Raw genomic sequence first — 20397 nt, forward strand, 5'->3', positions numbered from 1 at the left:
CAGGATCCGGATATTACAATATCTGTCCCAAACAATAATTTTCTTCTTTTATGACCTGTCTGTGAGACAAAAAGGTTCAACCAGTTCCTCCCATCCTTATTCTCGGCACGTCATTGCTGACAGCAAAGAGAGATCTTCAAATAGTCCTTAAAATATATTGTAGTTACGTCACCAGAATACAAAGGACTGAAAAGTTACTATCCTGGAAAAAGAGAGGAAGGTACGGGAGGATGTGAACATTTGGAGGGTGTTGTGATGTGTGACTGAGCAGCTCTGTGGTCAGAGAGGGGTCACATGTATGTCTAAAAGGTTGTAAGAAACTGGAGCCTGCTGGTGTGACAAACAAGCGCCTGCGTCTCAGGACTACTAATAATCTCTGCTCTCAGTGCTGGGGAATCTAGGTGCACTGGGATCCCAGGCTAGGCTGGAGCAGGACATTGAATCCCTACACAGTATCCAGTACAGCAGCAAGCCCTGCACAAGAGAACACTTCATCCACATGGTGCACTTGTAGTGGCAGCTGCTTGTTATAATAAAGCTTGTTTAAAACTACAACCCCCAGCATGCCCCAACACCCATCGGTATATTTCCGTATTTGCACTAGTATTTGAAACCCACAACTAACAGTGGAACCAAAATGCAAAAAGTATCTAAAAAATCTTATTTTTTCTACCATGTTTTCATGATGACGTATGTGTGCTAATTTATTCACGGGTCCATAGACTTGAATGGTCTGATGAGTAGAAAAAAAGGGCCTCTGGGTCCATGAAAAACAACAGACGTGTGAATGGCCCAATTGGCTATAATGGGTCCTGATGATCTCTGTGCTGTCAGATTTTTGTACACGGACAGTAAAGTAGTTAGTGTGAAAGGATCCTAAGACCTCAGGGCCATGACTGTGGTCCTTGGCATTGTGCTAGCTGTGTTTTTCATGGCTATTACACATACTCATTATAATCTATGGCCCCCGCACACATGCCCGTGTATTATCAGATCCTATTCCTGTCCGTTCTGTAGACCAGGCTCACTAAAGATAATTCATGGGACTGTGGAGGTATCAGTAGGACACGGACATTATCCATGTGCCATCCTGTGCTGTTCAACCACAGACCCAGCTCGTGCCAGATTTACACAGTGCTTTTTTTCTATTACTGAAGAACTGCATGCAGTATATAATAGCACATTACTATATATGTCACTTGTATGATAACGGTCAGTAATCTGAAAATCTCTGGATACTGCCATAGTAGAAATCGTGCTGCTCATAACTGCTGTTAAAAACTGAATGCAGTTTTTCAATAAAGCATAATGTAAACTCAGCCTCAACATTCCAGTATATGGCTAAGGCCCCATGCACCTTTTCTGTTGCAGATTTTGATACGGTTCTTTGAGACAAAGCCAGGAGTGGATTCAGCAGAAGGAAGAAGTATAAGAGCTTCCTATATATTTCACATTCCTTTTGTAGCCATTCTTGGCTTTGGCTCAAAAAACCGCAACAAAATCTGCACCAAAAAAAGCTGTGTAGCCAAACGTGGGGTTTCAGCCTAAGGCTCCATGGACCGGAAACGCCGCGCTAAAGTGCTTCAGGAAAAACCGCGGCAGGAACGCATTTTTATCCCAAAGTGGGCATGGGATTCGCATGAATCCCATCCACTTTGCAAGTACTGTAAAACACCACAATTTTTCCCATGGCTTTTCCACTGCAGACAAGTTGTGGCATTTCCGGCCTGTGGGGCCCCTGCCTAAAGCTGGATTCACATCTGCATTGGCCTCTCTGTAGGAGAATCCGCTGCAGATTCCACCTAAAATCGTCAAAGAGAAAAGTCTTGGCGGAAATCGGGTGGACCCCATTATAGACTATGGGGTCCGCAGGTAACCACTTTTTAAGTGGACAGGGTCTTTGTCTCTCGGGTCCCCATTCAGTTTTTCCCTTGAATAACATTACAGAATAATAAATACCATTAAAAAACAAAAAAAAACCCGAGGACTAAATATTTCCTGTTTTTCCAGTCACTCTGTGGGGAACGTCCTTAGTTAGGTCATCGGCACATACCAATAAATCATAACCGTGTCCATGTACTGCAGAGACAACATAGTCCTATTGATTGTAGGACTAGATTATGCAGACATGCCTGGGGGGGAAAAAAAAAAGGAAATATGTGCTATTTGGGGACCAAACAAGCCCATTGAAGTCTAAGGGTCCATTAAATCAACCATATAAATAAAACACATGCTTTAACCCAATAACAGCTAGATTAAAATCGCAAAAAACCCTCCCAAAAATGGGCCTTAATTGGAAATGCTGAATTTATGGCTGAAATAAATGTAGTTGGCACAGAACTCCGATTCCTTATGTGCATTTTATCCTTCTCGGTATTCCCGCTTTCAAAACTTTTACATTTTATTTCAATGGATCTTAAAAGACCTTGTATATTGTGAGTGCATAAGAGTTTTTTTTGTCTGGTTTTATTACAGGTGAGATGAACAGAAAACCTCACTTCTGGCATCTGAATTTATGGCGTATATCATGTGGAATAAAGAACATGCTGATTTTATTTTAGGGAGAATGAAAAAAAAGTCAAATCATTGATCATTTTACACAAAACTCCACAAATGGGCCGGACAAAAGTATTGGCCCCCTCAGCCTAATACTTGGTAACACAACCTTTAGACAAAATACCTGCGAACAACCGCTTCCGGTAACCATCAATGAGTTTCTTACAAGGCTCTGCTGGAATTTTAGACCATTCTTCTTTGGCAAACTGTTCCAGGTCCCTGAGATGTGAAGGGGGCCTTCTCCAAACTGCCATCAAGAGATCTCTCCCCCACAGGTGTTCTATGGGATTCAGGTCTGGACTCATTGCTGGCCACTTTAGAAGTCTCCAGTCAGGGCCAGCGTCAGCGCACGGCATAGTCGGGCAAGTGCCGGGGCCCACAGAGCCTCTGGGGGCCCCCCGGCACTTGCCTGTCACGATTTCAGCTCATCGGCGTCCGTCCGCCGATGAGCTGGAATACATACGCGATTAAAGCAGGAGCTGTGAGTTCAGCTCCTACTTTAAAGCTCCGGCCCGGCTTGCGTGTGTAGGCGCGATGACGTCATCACGCCTACACACGCAAGCCGGGCCGCAGCTAAGCAGGAGCTGAACTCACAGCTCCTGCTTTAATCGCGTATGTGACTGGAGAGAGGAGCGTCGGGGGATCGATGGAAGGTGAGTGATGGAAGGTGAGTGTGTTTGTTTTGTATTAAATATAAAGGTGGAACATAATGAAGGGGGCCCATGAAACTGGGGGGCAAATGAAGGGAAGGGGGGGAATGGCATGACACTGGAGAACATGAAGGTGGTGGGGAGAGAACGGCATGAAACTGGGGACAAAGATGGAGGGGGCCCAATGAAACTGGGGGGCAAATGAAGGGGAGGGGGGAACGGCATGACACTGGGGCAGATGAAGGGGAGGAGAACAGCATGACACTGGGGCAGAGACGGGGGACATGAAACTGTGGGCAGATGAAGGGGGAGAATGTGATGAAACTGGGGACAGAGATGGAGGGGGGGACATGAAACTGGGGGCAAAGGAAGGGTGTATATGAAACTGGGGGAGAGATGGAGGGGGGGCATATAATTTACGGGTGACTGTAGGAGGATTGTACTGTGTGGGAGCACATGATAAATGAATGAGAATGGGTGGAATCCACAAAAGTGGTTGGAGCCAAATTTGCCGCACATTTTGCTCCTCTTTCTTCTCTTTAAAAATTGGGAGGTATGGCGTTGGTGACGCCACACTCCTGCATGACGTCACGCGCTTCATCTGCGATGCACAGTGTCTCGACTCACCCGCCTCATTTACAAGGGGGCCCACTGAGGCTCTGTCGCCCAAGGGCCCATAAAAACCTGGAGCCGGCCCTGTCTCCAGTGCTTTCTCTCAAACCATTTTCTAGTGCTTTTTGCAGTGTGTTTTGGGTCATTGTCCTGCTGGAAGACCCATGACCTCTGAGGGAGACCCAGCTTTCTCACACTGGGCCCTACATTATGCTGCAAAATTTGTTGGTAGTCTTCAGACTTCATAATGCCATGCACACGGTCAAGCAGTCCAGTGCCAGAGGCAGCAAAGCAACCCCAAAACATCAGGGAACCTCCGCCATGTTTGATATTAGGGACCATGTTCTTTTCTTTTGAAAGCCTCTTTTTTTCCCTGTAAACTCTATGTTGATGCCTTTTCCCAAAAAGCTCTACTTTTGTCTCATCTGACCAGAGAACATTCTTCCAAAAGGTTTTTGGCTTTCTCAGGTAAGTTTTGGCAAACTCCAGCCTGGCTTTTTTTGTGTCTCTGGGTAAGAAGTGGGGTCTTCCTGGGTATCCTACCATACAGTCCCTTTTCATTCAGACGCCGATGGATAGTACGGGGTGACACTGTTGTACCCTCGGACTGCAGGGCAGCTTGAACTTGTTTGGATGTTAGTCGAGGTTCTTTATCCACCATCCGCACAATCTTGCGATGAAATCTGTCAATTTTTCTTTTCCGTCCACATCTAGGGAGGTTAGCCACAGTGCCATGGGCTTTACAGTTCTTGATGACACTGCGCACGGTAGACACAGGAACATTCAGGTCTTTGGAGATGGACTTGTAGCCTTGAGATTGCTCATGCTTCCTCACAATTTTGCTTCTCAAATCCTCCGACAGTTCTTTGGTCTTCTTTCTTTTCTCCATGCTCAATGTGGTACACACAAGGACACAGGTTGAGTCAACTTTAATCCATTTCAACTGGCTGCAAGTGTGATTTAGTTATTGCCACCACCTGTTAGGTGCCTCAGGTAAGTAACAGGCGCTGTTAATTACACAAATTAGAGAAGAATCACATGATTTTTCAAACAGTGCTAATACTTTTGTCCACCCCCTTTTTTATGTTTAATGTGGAATTATATCCAATTTGGCTTTTTGACAATTCTTTTTGTGGTTTGCCATTGAAGACAAATTAAATGAAGATAATAATACCAAAGAATTTGTGATTGCAATCATTTTCTGGAAGAAACAGAGTATTATCTGACAGAATTGCAGGGGTGCCAATACTTTTGGCCAACACTGTACACTAGTAGAGATCAGAGAGTACTATTTGAAACGGCTGTTTCGAATAGCACGCACCCATTGGAATGAATGGACGCAGCCGGCACACAGGGGGTTAAGCGGCCGGCAAAGTCCGCGTACCGGACGCTTCCATTCATTTCTATGGGTGTGCGCTATTCGAAACAGCCATTTCGAATCGTACTTGCTCATCCCTACACTGAAGTACTGACAGGTACTTAGATAAGCATCAGCCTAAGGGTCTATCCACATGAAGTTTTCTACCTCCCGTGAATGGATGCCTATCAGTTTACATATCAGTGTACTAGCTTTTACCCGCGACTTCGTCTGCGGTGATTTGAGAATTGGGCGGATACAGACGTGTGAAATTTTAAAAGTGCTTTAAAAAGTTTGGTGGGCTAGCAAATGTGATTTGATGTGTTATATTGTGTATGTTGTGATACAGACAATGTGATGTGTTATCCAGCCTGTGTACAGGAGTATATATGTATCAGGTACTGTATATAGCAGTGATAGGAGATACATGTAATTATATAGTATATACAGCCTGTGTACAGGAGTATATATGTATCAGGCACTGTATATAGCAGTGATAGGTAATACATGTAATTATATAGTATATACAGCCTGTGTACAGGAATATATATGTATCAGGTACTGTATATAGCAGTGATAGGAGATACATGTAATTACAATGTGATGTGTTGTATTGTGTATGTAGTGATACAGACAATGTGATGTGTTATATAGTGGAAAGCTATATGTAAATGTGAGTGAGTAGAGTGAGGGCTACTCCTGAGGTGACAGTAAGGAGTGTGCAGGCAGGTTGAGGCAGGAAATGCCAGGCAGTGTGTGTGAGTCTATAGCTGGGGCTAGGAGTCCTGCTTTTGTGAGTCTCCTGCTAGGAAGCCATGTTGTTTAGTGGCACCAAAAGTAGCCTGTGACTCAATCCTGAGGGAAAACTATGTTTGTGGAAAATTGCACGCAAATCCGTCCAGGCGTTTTAGCGTGATTGAGGAACAAACATCCAAACTCACAAACATCCAAACACACAAACTTTCACATTTATAATATTAGTAGGATACTACTCTTTTGTGTCCTTGGATCTGAAATGATTAAAAAAATAAGAATGTGAATGGAGCCCAAGTCTGTCTTTCTTCTATGATATCCTTCTCACCCTCACCACTCTAAAGACAACTATAGATATAGAAACCATCTGAGTTTTGTGACCTGCAATCTTAAGACAGATACAGTGGGGCAAAAAAGTATTTAGTCAGTCACCAATAGTGCAAGTTCCACCACTTAAAAAGATGAGAGGCGTCTGTAATTTACATCATAGGTAGACCTCAACTATGAGAGACAAAATGAGAAAACAAATCCAGAAAATCACATTGTCTGATTTTGTAAGAATTTATTTGCAAATTATGGTGGAAAATAAGTATTTGGTCACCTACAAAATCAAGATTTCTAGCTCTCACAGACCTGTAACTTCTTCTTTAAGAGTCTCCTCTTTCCTCCACTCATTACCTGTAGCAATGGCACCTGTTTAAACTTATCAGTATAAAAAGACACCTGTGCACACCCTCAAACAGTCAGACTCCAAACTCCACTATGGTGAAGACCAAAGAGCTGTCAAAGGACACCAGAAACAAAATTGTAGCCCTGCACCAGGCTGGGAAGACTGAATCTGCAATAGGCAACCAGCTTGGATTGAAGAAATCAACTGTGGGAGCAATAATTAGAAAATGGAAGACATACAAGACCACTGATAATCTTCCTCGATCTGGGGCTCCACGCAAAATCTCACCCCGTGGGGTCAAAATGATCACAAGAACGGTGAGCAAAAATCCCAGAACCACGCGGGGGGACCTAGTGAATGAACTGCAGAGAGCTGGGACCAATGTAACAAAGCCTACCATCAGTAACACACTACGCCGCCAGGGACTCAGATCCTGCAGTGCCAGACGTGTCCCACTGCTTAAGCCAGTACATGTCCGGGCCCGTCTGAAGTTTGCTAGAGAGCATTTGCATGATCCAAAAGAGTATTGGGAGAATGTCCTATGGTCTGATGAAACCAAACTGGAACTGTTTGGTAGAAACACAACTTTTCGTGTTTGGAGGAAAAAGAATACTGAGTTGCATCCATCAAACACCATACCTACTGTAAAGCATGGGGGTGGAAACATCATGCTTTGGGGCTGTTTCTCTGCAAAGGGGCCAGGACGACTGATCCGGGTACATGAAAGAATGAATGGGGCCATGTATCGTGAGATTTTGAGTGCAAACCTCCTTCCATCAGCAAGGGCATTGAAGATGAAACGTGGCTGGGTCTTTCAACATGACAATGATCCAAAGCACACCGCCAGGGCAACGAAGGAGTGGCTTTGTAAGAAGCATTTCAAGGTCCTGGAGTGGCCTAGCCAGTCTCCAGATCTCAACCCTATAGAAAACCTTTGGAGGGAGTTGAAAGTCCGTGTTGCCAAGCGACAGCCCCAAAACATCACTGCTCTAGAGGAGATCTGCATGGAGGAATGGGCCAACATACCAACAACAGTGTGTGCCAACCTTGTGAAGACTTACAGAAAACGTTTGACCTCTGTCGTTGCCAACAAAGGATATATAACAAAGTATTGAGAAGAAATTTTGTTACTGACCAAATACTTATTTTACATCATAATTTGCAAATAAATTCTTACAAAATCAGACAATGTGATTTTCTGGATTTGTTTTCTCATTTTGTCTCTCATAGTTGAGGTCTACCTATGATGTAAATTACAGACGCCTCTCATCTTTTTAAGTGGTGGAACTTGCACTATTGGTGACTGACTAAATACTTTTTTGCCCCACTGTATAGGAGTCATTTTCAGAAAGTCATTTGAGAGAGAGAGTGGGAGAAGGGAAGACATCCGATAAGAGCAGAAAAATACATTTCTCTTTGACAAGATATATTACAGTTTCTTATAATTGCATGTACAAACAATTTATGCAAAGTCTGTGTCTATGGCCATGGACCCAAGGGAAACTTGGTGCTACTTCAAAACTCTCCAGCGACGCCTGTTTTCTTCTCCAGACCACCTCTTCTCTCGCACTACCACCGTGTCTTCATCCAAAAGCGCCGACTGCACATGTCCATCGGCAACTTTCCTGTGGCTGAACAGGAGAGACCACAGGAAAATGGCCGACAGACATGTACAGTCAGCCATTCTATATGAAGACCGATGGGAACGCGAGAGAAGAGGCGGAGAAGACAGAGGCGTCGCTGGAGAGTTTTCAAGTAGCACTGGGGACGCCCCCAGTGCTTCGAGAAAATCCATTTACATAAGAAAGAAACAAGATATTTCTTAGGAACAGCAGCGCGGATCAGAAGAATAAAGGTAAGAGAAGAATAGCCTTTCTTAAGGTTATTCCTATGTGCATTTAGTTTAAAATGGTATTCTAGTGATATCATCCCTCTAAACATCTGCAATTCAAAGGTGAAAATCTGCAGCAAAACACATTACAGATTTCTCCTAAAGTCAACGCAGCCTAATGTCTCTGAATGAAAGAAGTGTGTTCTCAGGGTGTGTCACCAGTCAGATTTGGTGACATGAAGAATCTCACTTGGGTAAACAGCATAAAGGGTGGTCAGAACGAGTGGATCAGATCAGTTACTTTGCCAAAAAATATAATGGCAATTTTATAAATACGGTATTCATACAAGGAGGCTGGCTGCATTCCTGTTATAACACATTGTACCAAAAACAACAAAAGCCACAACACTTGGATTTAGAAACTTTATTTACACAAGTAACATAAATTAATCTGAAGTTCTCAAGTCCAGGAAACGTCTGTATCTAAATTGTCACCTTCTAGCATAGAACTGCAGGGATCAGCTCTTCAGAAAGTGAATTACTTGAAGTCGTCATCATCAAACATGTCTCCAAAAGCTGCAGAAAAAAACAGAACACATCAGTGCCAATATCATGTACATCAAAAGGAGAACTTCAAACTAGCTGACCATTGTTAATGCATTCCAGCCATTCTACAGTCCGAGTCTTAGGCCTGCCTCACATCCACATTCAGTGAGTGCGCATGGGGGCTCCACAAACGAAACACCAAACGCAGATGTGAACCGGGGCTTAAAGGGATTCTACCATTTTTTTTGTGGATAAGACGTCAGAATAGCCTTTAGAAAGGCTATTCGTCTCTTACCTTTAGATGTGATCTCCGCTGCGCTGTTCCTTAAAAATACCGGTATGCAAATGAGTTCTCTCGCAGCGATGGGGCCATCCCCACCGCTGTTAGAGAAGTGTCTCCAGCGCCGCCGCCTCCTTCGCCGCAGCGTCATCTTCAATGTCTTCTTCCGGCGCAGGCTGTGCAAGCGGCCATTTTCCTGTCACCTGTACACCTGCTCTGCCCAAGGCCCGAGGCCTAGAAGTTACGAGCTGCGGATGACGCTGCGGACGAAGAAGGAGGCGGCGCTTGGAGACACTTCTCTGGCAGCGGTGGGGACGCCCTCATCGCTGCAAGAGAACTCATTTTCAAACCGGTAAAAACCAGCATTTCTAAGGAATGTCGCAGCGGAGATCACATCTAAAGGTAAGAGACGAATAGTCTAAAGGCTATTCCGACGTCTTATCCACAAAAAAAAAACAGGTTTTAATGGTAGAATCCCTTTAAGCACTAGCCTTGGATTGCACACGGACCCATTGATGCCAATAATTCCATGCACACTCTGTCCTATTCTGATCCATTCTCCTCTATCAGACTAGCACATTTCTGTGGTTATTCTCAGACTACAGACCTGTATCTGTTGTTTTTAACCAGATGCATCCCCGACAATGAAATATGTGATTTTAACCTTAACTATGAGCTCACCATTGAAGAAATCTAAATGTACAGCCTTCTCATTGGCGGCAAGGTCCATCAGAAGTCCTGTGCTTCCACCAGCCTGTAGACATAAAAATGATTAGAGAAGATACATAGTCTCACATGGCAACAAATTTCAAGTTTTCAGTATAAGGTCTCACGCACACAACCATGTGCATAAACCGTGGTTCAACAGCACATGGATTATATCAGTGACTTCAGTGAGCCTGGCAAAAAGAGGAAGAGGCACCGAGCCGACCAATGGGTAGAATTAAGCAATAATAAGGCAAGGTAAGCAGAGGTAATGGCCGCTCACCTGACTGGGTTGTGTGGGACACAACAACCCTATAGATGTATATTAAAAAAAATGGATGGTACAGGTAGGTAGGGCAGCAGCTGGAGACACGCCAAGAGACGTCAAAACAACAAACTAGAAGATGGACCGTCCTCCTCAGGGGGAGAAGACTGAAGAACCGAACTCGCCCAGATAGATCAACAAACTTAACTTTATTTGCACAACGGATTTCGAGCTGGTATTGCTCTTTTTCAAGTGCATACAATTCACCTTAAAAAATTCATACAAACAGACAAATATCTCAATCAATAGAACTAATGAAAATAAAAACAAAAATAAAAACAAAAGCAACAATAGAAGCTTTGATCTGAAAATGTAGAACTCTAAAATGGACATTGATTACTTATATAACTAATATTACTAATAGTACAGCTTGCGAATAACCAAACGCAAAATTATTATGTATGTAAATGGATAAGCTAACTCTATGGATGTACATTGAATGGAATCTGCTTTTCGGTTTAACGTTCAGAATGAGTCAGTGTATCTGAAGTGTGAATGCACCCTTAGGGGGCGTTCACACTACCGTCGGTGTCCGACATGCAGGGTTCCTCTGTCCGCTTGAGAAGTCGGACATCTTCTCTTGCGGACAGGGAAGGACGGGCACGGAGTGCAAAAGAACGCACCCGATGCCCATTCAAGTGAATGACAGGTGTCACGGACACATCTAGTGTCCGCTCCTAGTGTCCGTGACAGATTTTGAGCGGACACTACATGTCGGACACCGACGGTAGTGTGAACGCTCCCTTAGAGTTTTAAATATTCAGATCAAAGCTTCTATTGTTGCTTTTGTTTTTATTTTCATTAGTTCTATTGATTAAGATATTTTTCTGTTTGTATGAATTTTTTAAGGTGAATTGTATGCACTTGAAAAAGAGCAATACCAGCTCGAAATGCGTTGTGCAAATAAAGTTAAGTTTGTTGATCTATCTGGGCAAACGTGGTTCTTCAGTCTTCTTCCCCCGAGGAGGACGGTCCATCTTCTAGTTCAGTGAGCCTGGGACACAAAATGGACATAAATAGGACCAGTCCTGAGTTTTGCATGGATCATGGCCCCATTCCCGGGCCTGTGACAATACATGGCTGTGTGCATGAGGCCACAGAATATAATTGGCCAGTGGACTAGCTGTGAGAAACATAGCCAGCACACTGATAATGCACACGATCATGTGTATGAGGCCTTAGTCATCATCTGCAGATGTTTTCTAGGACATAAGAGACCCTGTTTTGTTTTTAAACAAAAACAGTAGGTTCGTTTGCCAGGACGCATTTAGAATATGCGGCAGACATAACTTTTTCATTTTTTTTCCTTTGATGTGGCTGTTGTTGGACCTTATTTTACGTGAAAGACATTGTGCTACAGGGGATACATATAAATCATTTCGAAGCAGAAAGAAAAAAAAAAAAGTATTTTTTTTATTCTCTCTTCTATCATTCAGGCTTCACACTGAGTCACCTGTTAATTCTTCAGGTTATTCCGGTTATGTAAAATAACTCCTGTTTCTTAATAAATATAACCTGAGTCACTAGTACACAGGCTATACAAGGTCTTTTCATACTAGGTCTGCTTTGTATGTTTGCTGTATGCACTGAAAAAGCATACCCATAAACTCCCACTATACCAACACAGAACACATTGGCCTATGTTCAGTGCTACCCACCGATGCTTCCTTTATTTTTATCTTCCCAGGATGGAATAGCACAGCAGACTGACTGCACTATGCGATATAGAAGAATGCAAAAGGAAAACATACACCATGTAATACATAGCTCTTAACATGGGTGCCTGTGGGTGAAGGATGCCAAAGGAATTACAAGCAGGCCCCTTAAATGGAGTCTGTCAGCAGGAAAATTCATATCAAACTAATAACAGTACCTTGCAGTTATCTTTTTCAGCGCTGCAGCTCCAGTTCCATTAAAGGGATTCTACCATTACAATGCTGCGAGAGAAATCTCCAGCGCCACCTCCATCTTCGCCTGGAACGGCCTCTCCTTGGGTCTTCTTCTGGATTCAAAATTCTAGGCATGGGCAGAGCAGACAGCGCATGCCTGTGGCCATTTTCTTGTGGCCACTTATTTCAGCTTACTGTTTGAAGACGTTTGAAGCCAGGGCCGGAAGAAGACGCAAGGCGAGGTCGTTCCATAAGAAGATAGAGGCGTCGCTAGAGATTTCTCTCGCAGCATTGGGGACGCCCCCAGTGCTTTGAGAGAACTCATTTGCATACCAAAGAAAACTAGGATTTCTACCGAACGGCGGCTTGGAGAAGACATAAATGGAGGAGAAGAATAGCCTTTCTTAAGGCTATTCCTACGTGTTAGGGACGAAAAAAAAACAAAACAAACATTTTAATGATAGAATCCCTTTAAAATCAAGTTTTATTTTTATGCAGATTAGCTGAAAAGTGCTTTACGGGGCTTCACTCTAGATAACCGCTTCTAAAAACCACACAGCACCGTCCACCATTGCTTAAGTGACATCTTCCACTTTGTCACACTTTTGTTGTCGTTATGGGCAATAATCTAGAGCAGAGAAGAAACGCCCCTAAATCCCTTTTTAGATAATTTGCATAAGAATAAAACATTGACTTTCATGAAAACGTAACCTCAATGCAGGATAAAAAAAGGCAGACTCCCAATAAGGCTAATTCCCCACATAGCTCCCCAAAGCAAAAACAAGCTGTGGGAAAAACTGCGGCAGCAACACATTGCGGTTTTCTTCACAGCATTTTTCGTAGAAAGACCACAGAGGTTTCCATAGATATAATTGACATGCTGCGATTTCTGAGATCGCAGTGTCTCCACTGTGCGTATTTTAAGGCACGGTGTGGCTGGGATTGGCTACAATCTCATCCACTATATTGAGCTGTATTTTTATTGTACTTTCTGAGCATGTGCACAGTACAGTAATAGCGAACAATATAACTGATATGGGCATAGCAATATACATATAGACAGACAATGGACCATAAAGGGGCTGTCCAGGAGAATTTGTTTTTGACTCAAGAAGGGTCTTTTTAAACAGATCTGTTAGCGTCTGGACTAACAATGGTGGACGCCACAGTTATCACCAATACTGACTTAGGGCTAAACCCATCAGCAATGCAGCAGGTTCTTTGTCAGATGTAGATTGAGAGCCCTGACAATGTCTGTAAAGCGCTGCACAATATGATGGCGCTATAAAATAAGTAAAACTTATAATTCTAGCATTTATTATTCCAGCTTACTCGTCACAGAGTCCTGCAGCTTCAGGTAAACACTATTCCCTCCAAGAAGAGGCCTCACATCTACAACGTCACATAAGTCACTGTTGACGCGCAGTGGCTCGGAGATGTAAAAGAAGCACGGTTAGGACGTTGCCTTATTCCTGGCCGAGTCTGTACACGGCGGCAGCTCAACCATTACACCGGGCAGTCTCACCTCATCCAGGTCCACATAAGTACCAGACCCCTCCGGGAACATCTCATCCACGGCAGGCTTCATCTTTACCCTACAGACAGCTCCTAAACACCAGTGTATGACGCACTTCCGGCTTCAGGATGACTTCTTGCCCCACATCCGGGTGATTTGTGGGCGTGGATTAAAGCTATCGGCAAGAACTAAACCGAGGCGGGACGTCACACTAGGGGCGGGACTAGTATAAAGATTCAGCGCGAAACTGGCGAGGGAACTGTTAGCGGAGTAGATAGTGATGGAGAACGTAGAAGAACGTGCTGCTGTGCATAATATAGGTTCCCGCTTATTTGTGGGGACTTTTTTCCACCGTAGTTAACACAATGTACTACTGTAGTGTCATTTATATGGCTCTGGTCACACACCGCTATGTATATATGCTGGGAAAGATTCCTGTGTGTTCACCAAACACATCCATAAGACTGTTATTCACACCACTATGCAGATCTTTGGCCATGGTTTTCATGGTTTTGTGGAGTCTCATTTTTTTATGATTGAATAACATTGTCCACCTTATAATCCAAGGCGTTCCTTAAAGGGATTCTACCACTAAATATGTAGTTTTTGTGCTTTAGACGTCGGAATAGTCTTTAGAAAGGCTATTCGTCTCTTACCTTTAGACGTGGTCTCCGCGCCGCCGTTCCTTAGAAATACCGTCTTTTACCGGTATGCAAATGAGTTCTCTCGCAGCAATGGGGACGCCCCCATTGCTGCGAGAGAACTCATTTGCATACTGGTAAAAAACGGTATTTCTAAGGAACGACCATATCTAAAGGTAAGAGATGAATAGCCTTTTTAAAGGCTATTCCAACATCTAAAGCACAAAAAACGACATATTTAGGGGTAGAATCCCTTTAAAGCTCTGTAGTCAGTAGCAATGTTCACATTATGTTCTTATATGTCGATATGCAGGTACAGCTTGGAAGTGTGCAGCCTAGGGTTGTGTTCACACTTGTTTTATAGTGTGTTTTTTTTAATTAACAGTTTTGTTTGCACACATTAGGACCACATTTGATAAACCTGGAGTAGAGACAGACACGTGAACCACACCACATTTCCAAAGTAGAGCAAGTGGTGGCAAAATGGCAGAATTTTTTTTTTTTTTTTGCAAATAAGATCAAAAAGTTGCAGAACTTTATCTGAGCGCTGGGGTGCCGATCCTCATAAATTCGCCAGTGTCTTTTCTACGATGTAACGTATCAATAAACCATTTACCCTATACATGTCACTTTGTAGAAGTTTATTTATGTGTAGTGGTTCATTTGGTTTAGCCGCAGATTTACCGTGCGGTAATGAACCGCACCGTTCTTATAGGTGAAACACTTATATTACATGTATCTGCAAAAACCTAACAGCCAATGACACGTCGCAAAACCAATGAAAATTATGGTACAACTGCAAAATTGCACCACAGACTCCCTCAGGAGACCATCCGCAACTTCATTAGGAACATGCCCAGGCGTTATAGGGAGGTCATACAGGCACGTGGAGGCCACACACACTACTCAGCCTCATTTTGACATGTTTTAAGGACATTTCATCAAAGTGACTCCAAATCCAGGCCTCCATTGGTTAATAAATTCGATTTCCATTGATGATTTTTGTGTGATTTTGTTGTCATCACATTCACCTTTGTACAGAACAAAGTATTCAATGAGAATATTTAATTCATTCAGAATTAGGAGGTGTTATTTGTGTGTTCCCTTTATTTTTTTGAACAGTATATATTATTTTGTTCTCTTAGGGGAAATCCCGACTAGGACAGATCTGTCATATGACAGACAGAATTGTACCTCACTGACCACCATTATTATAACCATTCTCTCCCGTCATCAGCTCGGTGCCACCTCATCCTCTGATAACGCCTGTATCATCCTGGTTGGTAGAGAGTCGCTGCCCCTATTACCCTATGTGAAAGACTGATTGATAGGCACAGTGTGCAGAGCCAACCAGTCTGTCTCATATGAATAAGATGGAAGTTTGCCTGGCACGGAAGACTAGTGGACAAGGCCACGCACCATCTCAGAATGACTAAGCAATTTCAGATTTGCAAACACAAAATGACTGCAAAATATAATAGCCATCTTTTATTGCTTATAAATATGACACCATAGGTAGATGAGTTGTGTTTACAGCAAATATGTCTATATATTCTTGTATCTTCTTTTCCAATCGGCAAGACAGGAATAATGCAGGGATTTCCTCCAGTCTGAGAAGTTTACCATGATGGCATAGATGGTATTGGCATTGTTACACAGCCTGCTGTCGTTCCTCAGAGGTGTGGGGCTTTAGTATATACAACTATGCTAAGCAGACTACTATCTTGCTTCTAATGGTCATGGTGGTCACGGCTGGTGTATCCCAGAGTATCTCCAATAGGGTAGTGAGCAAAGAAGGTGCGAGCTAGGTCATTGATATTCTCATAAGCTCCCATTGTGCGGAAATGCTCCACGTACTGCCAGAAATCTGATGTAGAGAAGGGCCAGTAAGGATGAGCAGGAGCCTCTAAATATGGGTCTAAAAAGAACATATTTAGTGTTAATACATATTCAAGTCAAGGTCACTAGCATTAGGATTTCACAAATGAGTAAAATTCCTTTAAGGCCAAGGCCTGACATTGCACAACACAGCTAAAACGCAGCAGAAACGTATGTTTTTTTCTGCAGTATATTTCATGTGTTTTTGCAGAGCTTTCCTCTGTGAACTTTCTGTTCCTATTATACCCATGTGGAAAACGCCATAGGTATAACTGATATGCTGATTTTCCCCTGCATATTTTTTCTCTGTAATGTGTGGATGGGATTAGACAGAATTTGCAGGTAATATAAAACATAGCTTTTTTTGTCTTCAGTCTAAGGGCCCGTTCGATGTAACGCGGTGCTCATTCTGAAACGTAAACACGTGTCAGAGTCAGCGCGATTACGGCCCGTGGGGCCTTAGCCTTAATGGGTTTTGGAAGGAAAAGACTTAGTATATTCACTGCACTTCATAAGCTCATTTAGGGCGGGTTCACACCTTTCCCCACTCTCTGCCTTAGGCAATCCAGCAGGTTTCTGTCTTCTGCCCGAGAAACTGGACAGGAGACGGAAACCCGGCAGCCAGTTTTCAAACCCATTCACTTGAGTACGTTTGCAAAGTGTCCACCCGTGAGCGTCTTGTGCCTCTTTACGGCAAAACCATTTTTTTTTAACCGGGCACAAAATCGGACATGCAGAACTATGTGTCCGGTTAAAAAAAAAAAAGGTTTCGCCGCGGAGACCAGAAGACGCTCATGGGCGTTCGCTTTGCAAACCCATTCAAGTGAATGAGTTTGAAATCTAACTGCTGGGTTTCCGTCTCCTGTCCAGTTTCTCGGGCAGAAGACAGAAACCCGCAAAGTAGAGACCGGGTGCAGGTGTGAACCCGCCCTTAGTAACATATACAAAGGACTCCCAGAGCCCTGATGATTTGTTTTGCAGGGTGCAGATGGGGAGGCCAGAAGTCTACTGTGTTCTGCCTCCTGTACTGCTGATATGGTTATCTGTGACGTTACTGACTCTGATCTAGTCCTACTGCATGCGCATAGAGTAGAGTGCAGTCAGTCATGTGACTGAGCATAAATTCACACAAATGTTGTGCAAAGCAGGTGTGGAGTATGTACATCTTGCACCCAAGGGGTGCCCGTCTTCAAGGATACCTCATTCTTTTGAGTGTAATGAGGGATCAGTGATATCAAACAAAAATACAACGTGATCTATAAAATTGGTCTTGTGAATGCCTCCCATTACATGAATGTATTTTAATGCAGCTGTGCAACTGCCGTTAAAAAATGGCTGCAATACAGCAGATAATAAGGTTTGTGTACATGTAGGCTCGGAGTGAGAGCGCCAGCAAGGAAGTCAGCCAAAATGCTGGATTCTGCAAAACAAATCATTAGGGCTTAGTGGGACCTGTCTATAATAGTAAGTAAGTTTATGAAATGCAGGAAATTTATAGGCACCCCCCCACCTTCCTTCATACATACACAAACAAACGTAACCCCTTTAATATATCTTCAAATGTATGACATTTTATGAGATTTGTTATTACTATAGCATTAAGAAAGTTCCTTATACTAAATGGTTAATCAGAAGGTCTAGAGAGTGAAATCAAGAAATGTCTGTACCGTCCTCCTCGTGCACAGGTCTGGCATCTGAAAATAAATAAGGAAATGGTATGTGAGAGAAGACTGGACAATGGATACTTTCATTCAACACCAAGTGTGAGCAGAATCCTAATGTCAGCAGGAATTGCTGACAGTGCTGGCCTGTGTCCCATACAATAGGGCCCTGTGTCCTCTGACTGCGTGGCACTCACCCACCACATGGGAGCAGACCTGTCAGGATTCCCTGCCAAATCGCATCCTTTGACTGGGGCAAAGGATTAGAATTCTCTCTGACAACCCAAATAGGATGAATACATTGGATGTGTTCACAGGAGGGCACACCTCCAGCTCAGCTCCGCGTCCTCATACATTTTTATTTCAGGGGTGGGTAGAATCTGCTATTTCCAGTGTGTACAGCCATAAATTTACTTCCACATACATAACATTCTGCACAATACGCTTACTTGAGTTTATGTTTTCTTTTAGCTTTAATTATGCCCAATTTAAGGAGGTCAACGACAAAGCCACCTAGTGGCTAGATTTTTATGAAGATGATGGAATACTAAATACTATAATAACAGATTGATAATAACTTTGATTATTGATGCCTGCTAGGATTGATGTATTTACCCAAATGCACTGATGGATATACATATATACACCCCACTTTAGTAACATTGGAGGTCAGATGTAATGGATCTGATATACATGCACATAGAAAGTTCAGTTACGAGCTGACATTTTTGGCTGGATTACTAGGAAAATAACAACGTGATGGTAGCCATATACAATAGACATGTCGGACAAACCCACCATTTTTTGTGGGGCCAACTGAGCATCTATTGTGTATGAGGGTGTCATAACACTACCCCAATAGCATGTCAGACAACAGGTATGACCAGCCTAATTCTAGCTTGGTTATTGAATATACATATAAACACTGATGGGTTTGTAAGGGGTTCTGTGCCAAAGGTCCCCATGTGTTCCCAAAAACTAAATATGATTGTAGTGTTCCAGAAACAAGAGTTAGAAGGTCTGATAGGGATCTACAATGTGAGACTCCATGCAGACAAACGTAGTTGAGGAGGGTTCATCCAGCAAAGTATTTGGGAAACCCCTATGCATTGTATTAACAGACAAATTTTAAGATTTTGCTTACAATTTTTAACCCCGTATCCAAGTTATAATTTCAGGATCATTTTCTAGCTATGACACTGCTTACTTTTATCTATATATACCGGTAATTCTTATTTTGGTTCTGGTGATTGGTGCCACTAGTTACTTATACTGGTAATGGTGCAGGGGAATGTGTTAAATTTATGCAAATTTCTGTGGTTTTATCAAAATAGTGTACAAATATAACATTTGTAAATGTTCCCCAAATAGCTTTCATGGTAAACCACAATTGCTCTACCATGGAGGTGGCTTTCATACAGTCTTAAAATATACTGAAGGAAATTTATCAAAACTGATGCAAGGGAGAAGTGTCGCAGGTGCCCATAGAAACCAGCCAAGTTGCAAATGGGTCCCTGCTTTGTACCAGTTTTGATAAATCTGCTCTAGGGAGGTCTGGGACAACATGCAGCATATCTATATGTTTCTAGGCACAGATATATGGGTATCCAGAATATATCAGTCCATCATATGAATGGGACAAAAACCAATAAAAACTGTTATACAATATAACTATGGAATCATATCAGAAAGCAATGTATAGCATATTCTGTAGAAGGATGGCTATTGATCAGTATATAGAAATAGTTTACAATTGTTTCAAATTCATAGTAAAGAGCTTCTAAATACAGAATAAAGCGGTTTCTTTAAGAACTTACCAAGGAGAGCTCCCAGAAGGATACAGGAGAAACATAAACCGATAAGAAGCAGCTTCATTGTGGCCTCCGGCTGGTGGTTAGTATATACGTTTCTGATGTGAGATAATATGTATAACAATAAGAAAACAAATGTAGTAGCGATATAAACATCTGCATCTATTAATTATATATATATATATATATATATATATATATATATATATATATATATATCATAGTATTTCAGGTACAGATTAATCATGATTTATGAGTAATACACCCAGACAGTTATTTCCTGCTCAGGTATGACATATTCATGGGTAAAGGATAGAAACTATTGTATACTGTATAGAAGTATATGTGCAGTATATAGCTAAAAATATCAAATGTTACCAGTCTTCTGTTGTATTGGTGGCTTGCTGCACTCTAGTCTTCTTGCACTGGTTACCTGTTGCTTCTTCTCTTGGTTTGAGTCCTCTTCTTCCAGCTCCCTCCCACCCTTCCTTGGATAAACAGGGGGCTGTTTAGGAAAACCTCATTTTTTTTCTAACTTAAAAATTCATCCAAACACTTATTCTAACGGAGCAGAGAGTTATGTGGAACAGTCCCAAGGTATCTTCCAAGCATAAATAGAATCATTGTTGGAGCACATTTACATTCCTTGTTCATTTATGAGACTAGAATATGGTCATTGCTATGACAGAGAGAAATGTATTAATGGATAACTAGGC

General features: G+C 42.6%; 2 protein-coding genes across 3 annotated transcripts in view; both read right to left on the reverse strand.

The window, feature by feature from the left end:
• Positions 1–13835, reverse strand: part of COPS9 (COP9 signalosome subunit 9) — a 236072-nt gene extending 222237 nt beyond the window's left edge. The window contains exons 1-3 of one of the 2 annotated variants that reach the window (XM_075268940.1): positions 13700–13835; positions 9937–10009; positions 8925–9005 (exon numbers count right to left, since the gene is read on the reverse strand). In XM_075268940.1, the coding sequence (XP_075125041.1) occupies positions 8968–9005; positions 9937–10009; positions 13700–13762 (174 nt within the window). In that variant the 5' untranslated portion in view covers positions 13763–13835 and the 3' untranslated portion in view covers positions 8925–8967. Of the gene's footprint in view, positions 1–8838; positions 9006–9936; positions 10010–13699 lie in introns of those variants that run through there. The other variant, XM_075268939.1, reaches the window with a different exon arrangement.
• Positions 13836–15814: 1979 nt separating this feature from the next.
• Positions 15815–20145, reverse strand: OTOS (otospiralin). The gene is made up of 4 exons (XM_075266744.1): positions 20060–20145; positions 19688–19779; positions 17877–17903; positions 15815–16249 (listed from the first exon to the last, which is right to left on the reverse strand). The coding sequence occupies exons 2-4, from the start codon at positions 19743–19745 to the stop codon at positions 16062–16064; spliced, it is 273 nt and encodes a 90-aa protein (XP_075122845.1). The 5' UTR covers positions 19746–19779; positions 20060–20145; the 3' UTR covers positions 15815–16061.
• Between the last annotated feature and the right edge of the window lie 252 nt (positions 20146–20397).

The sequence above is a fragment of the Leptodactylus fuscus genome, chromosome 3, assembly GCF_031893055.1.
Source record: "Leptodactylus fuscus isolate aLepFus1 chromosome 3, aLepFus1.hap2, whole genome shotgun sequence".
Lineage (NCBI taxonomy): Eukaryota > Metazoa > Chordata > Amphibia > Anura > Leptodactylidae > Leptodactylus > Leptodactylus fuscus.

What these genes read in the sequence shown, in the direction of transcription:
- OTOS (XM_075266744.1), bottom strand. Translation starts at nt 19,745, where the DNA reads ATGAAGCTGCTTCTTATCGGTTTATGTTTCTCCTGTATCCTTCTGGGA. An exon ending in CCTTCTGGGAGCTCTCCTTG is followed by an intron (nt 17,904 to 19,687) that starts GTAAGTTCTTAA and finishes ATTTATTTTCAG; the next exon opens with ATGCCAGACCTGTGCACGAG. An exon ending in ACCTGTGCACGAGGAGGACG is followed by an intron (nt 16,250 to 17,876) that starts GTACAGACATTT and finishes TGTTCTTTTTAG; the next exon opens with ACCCATATTTAGAGGCTCCT.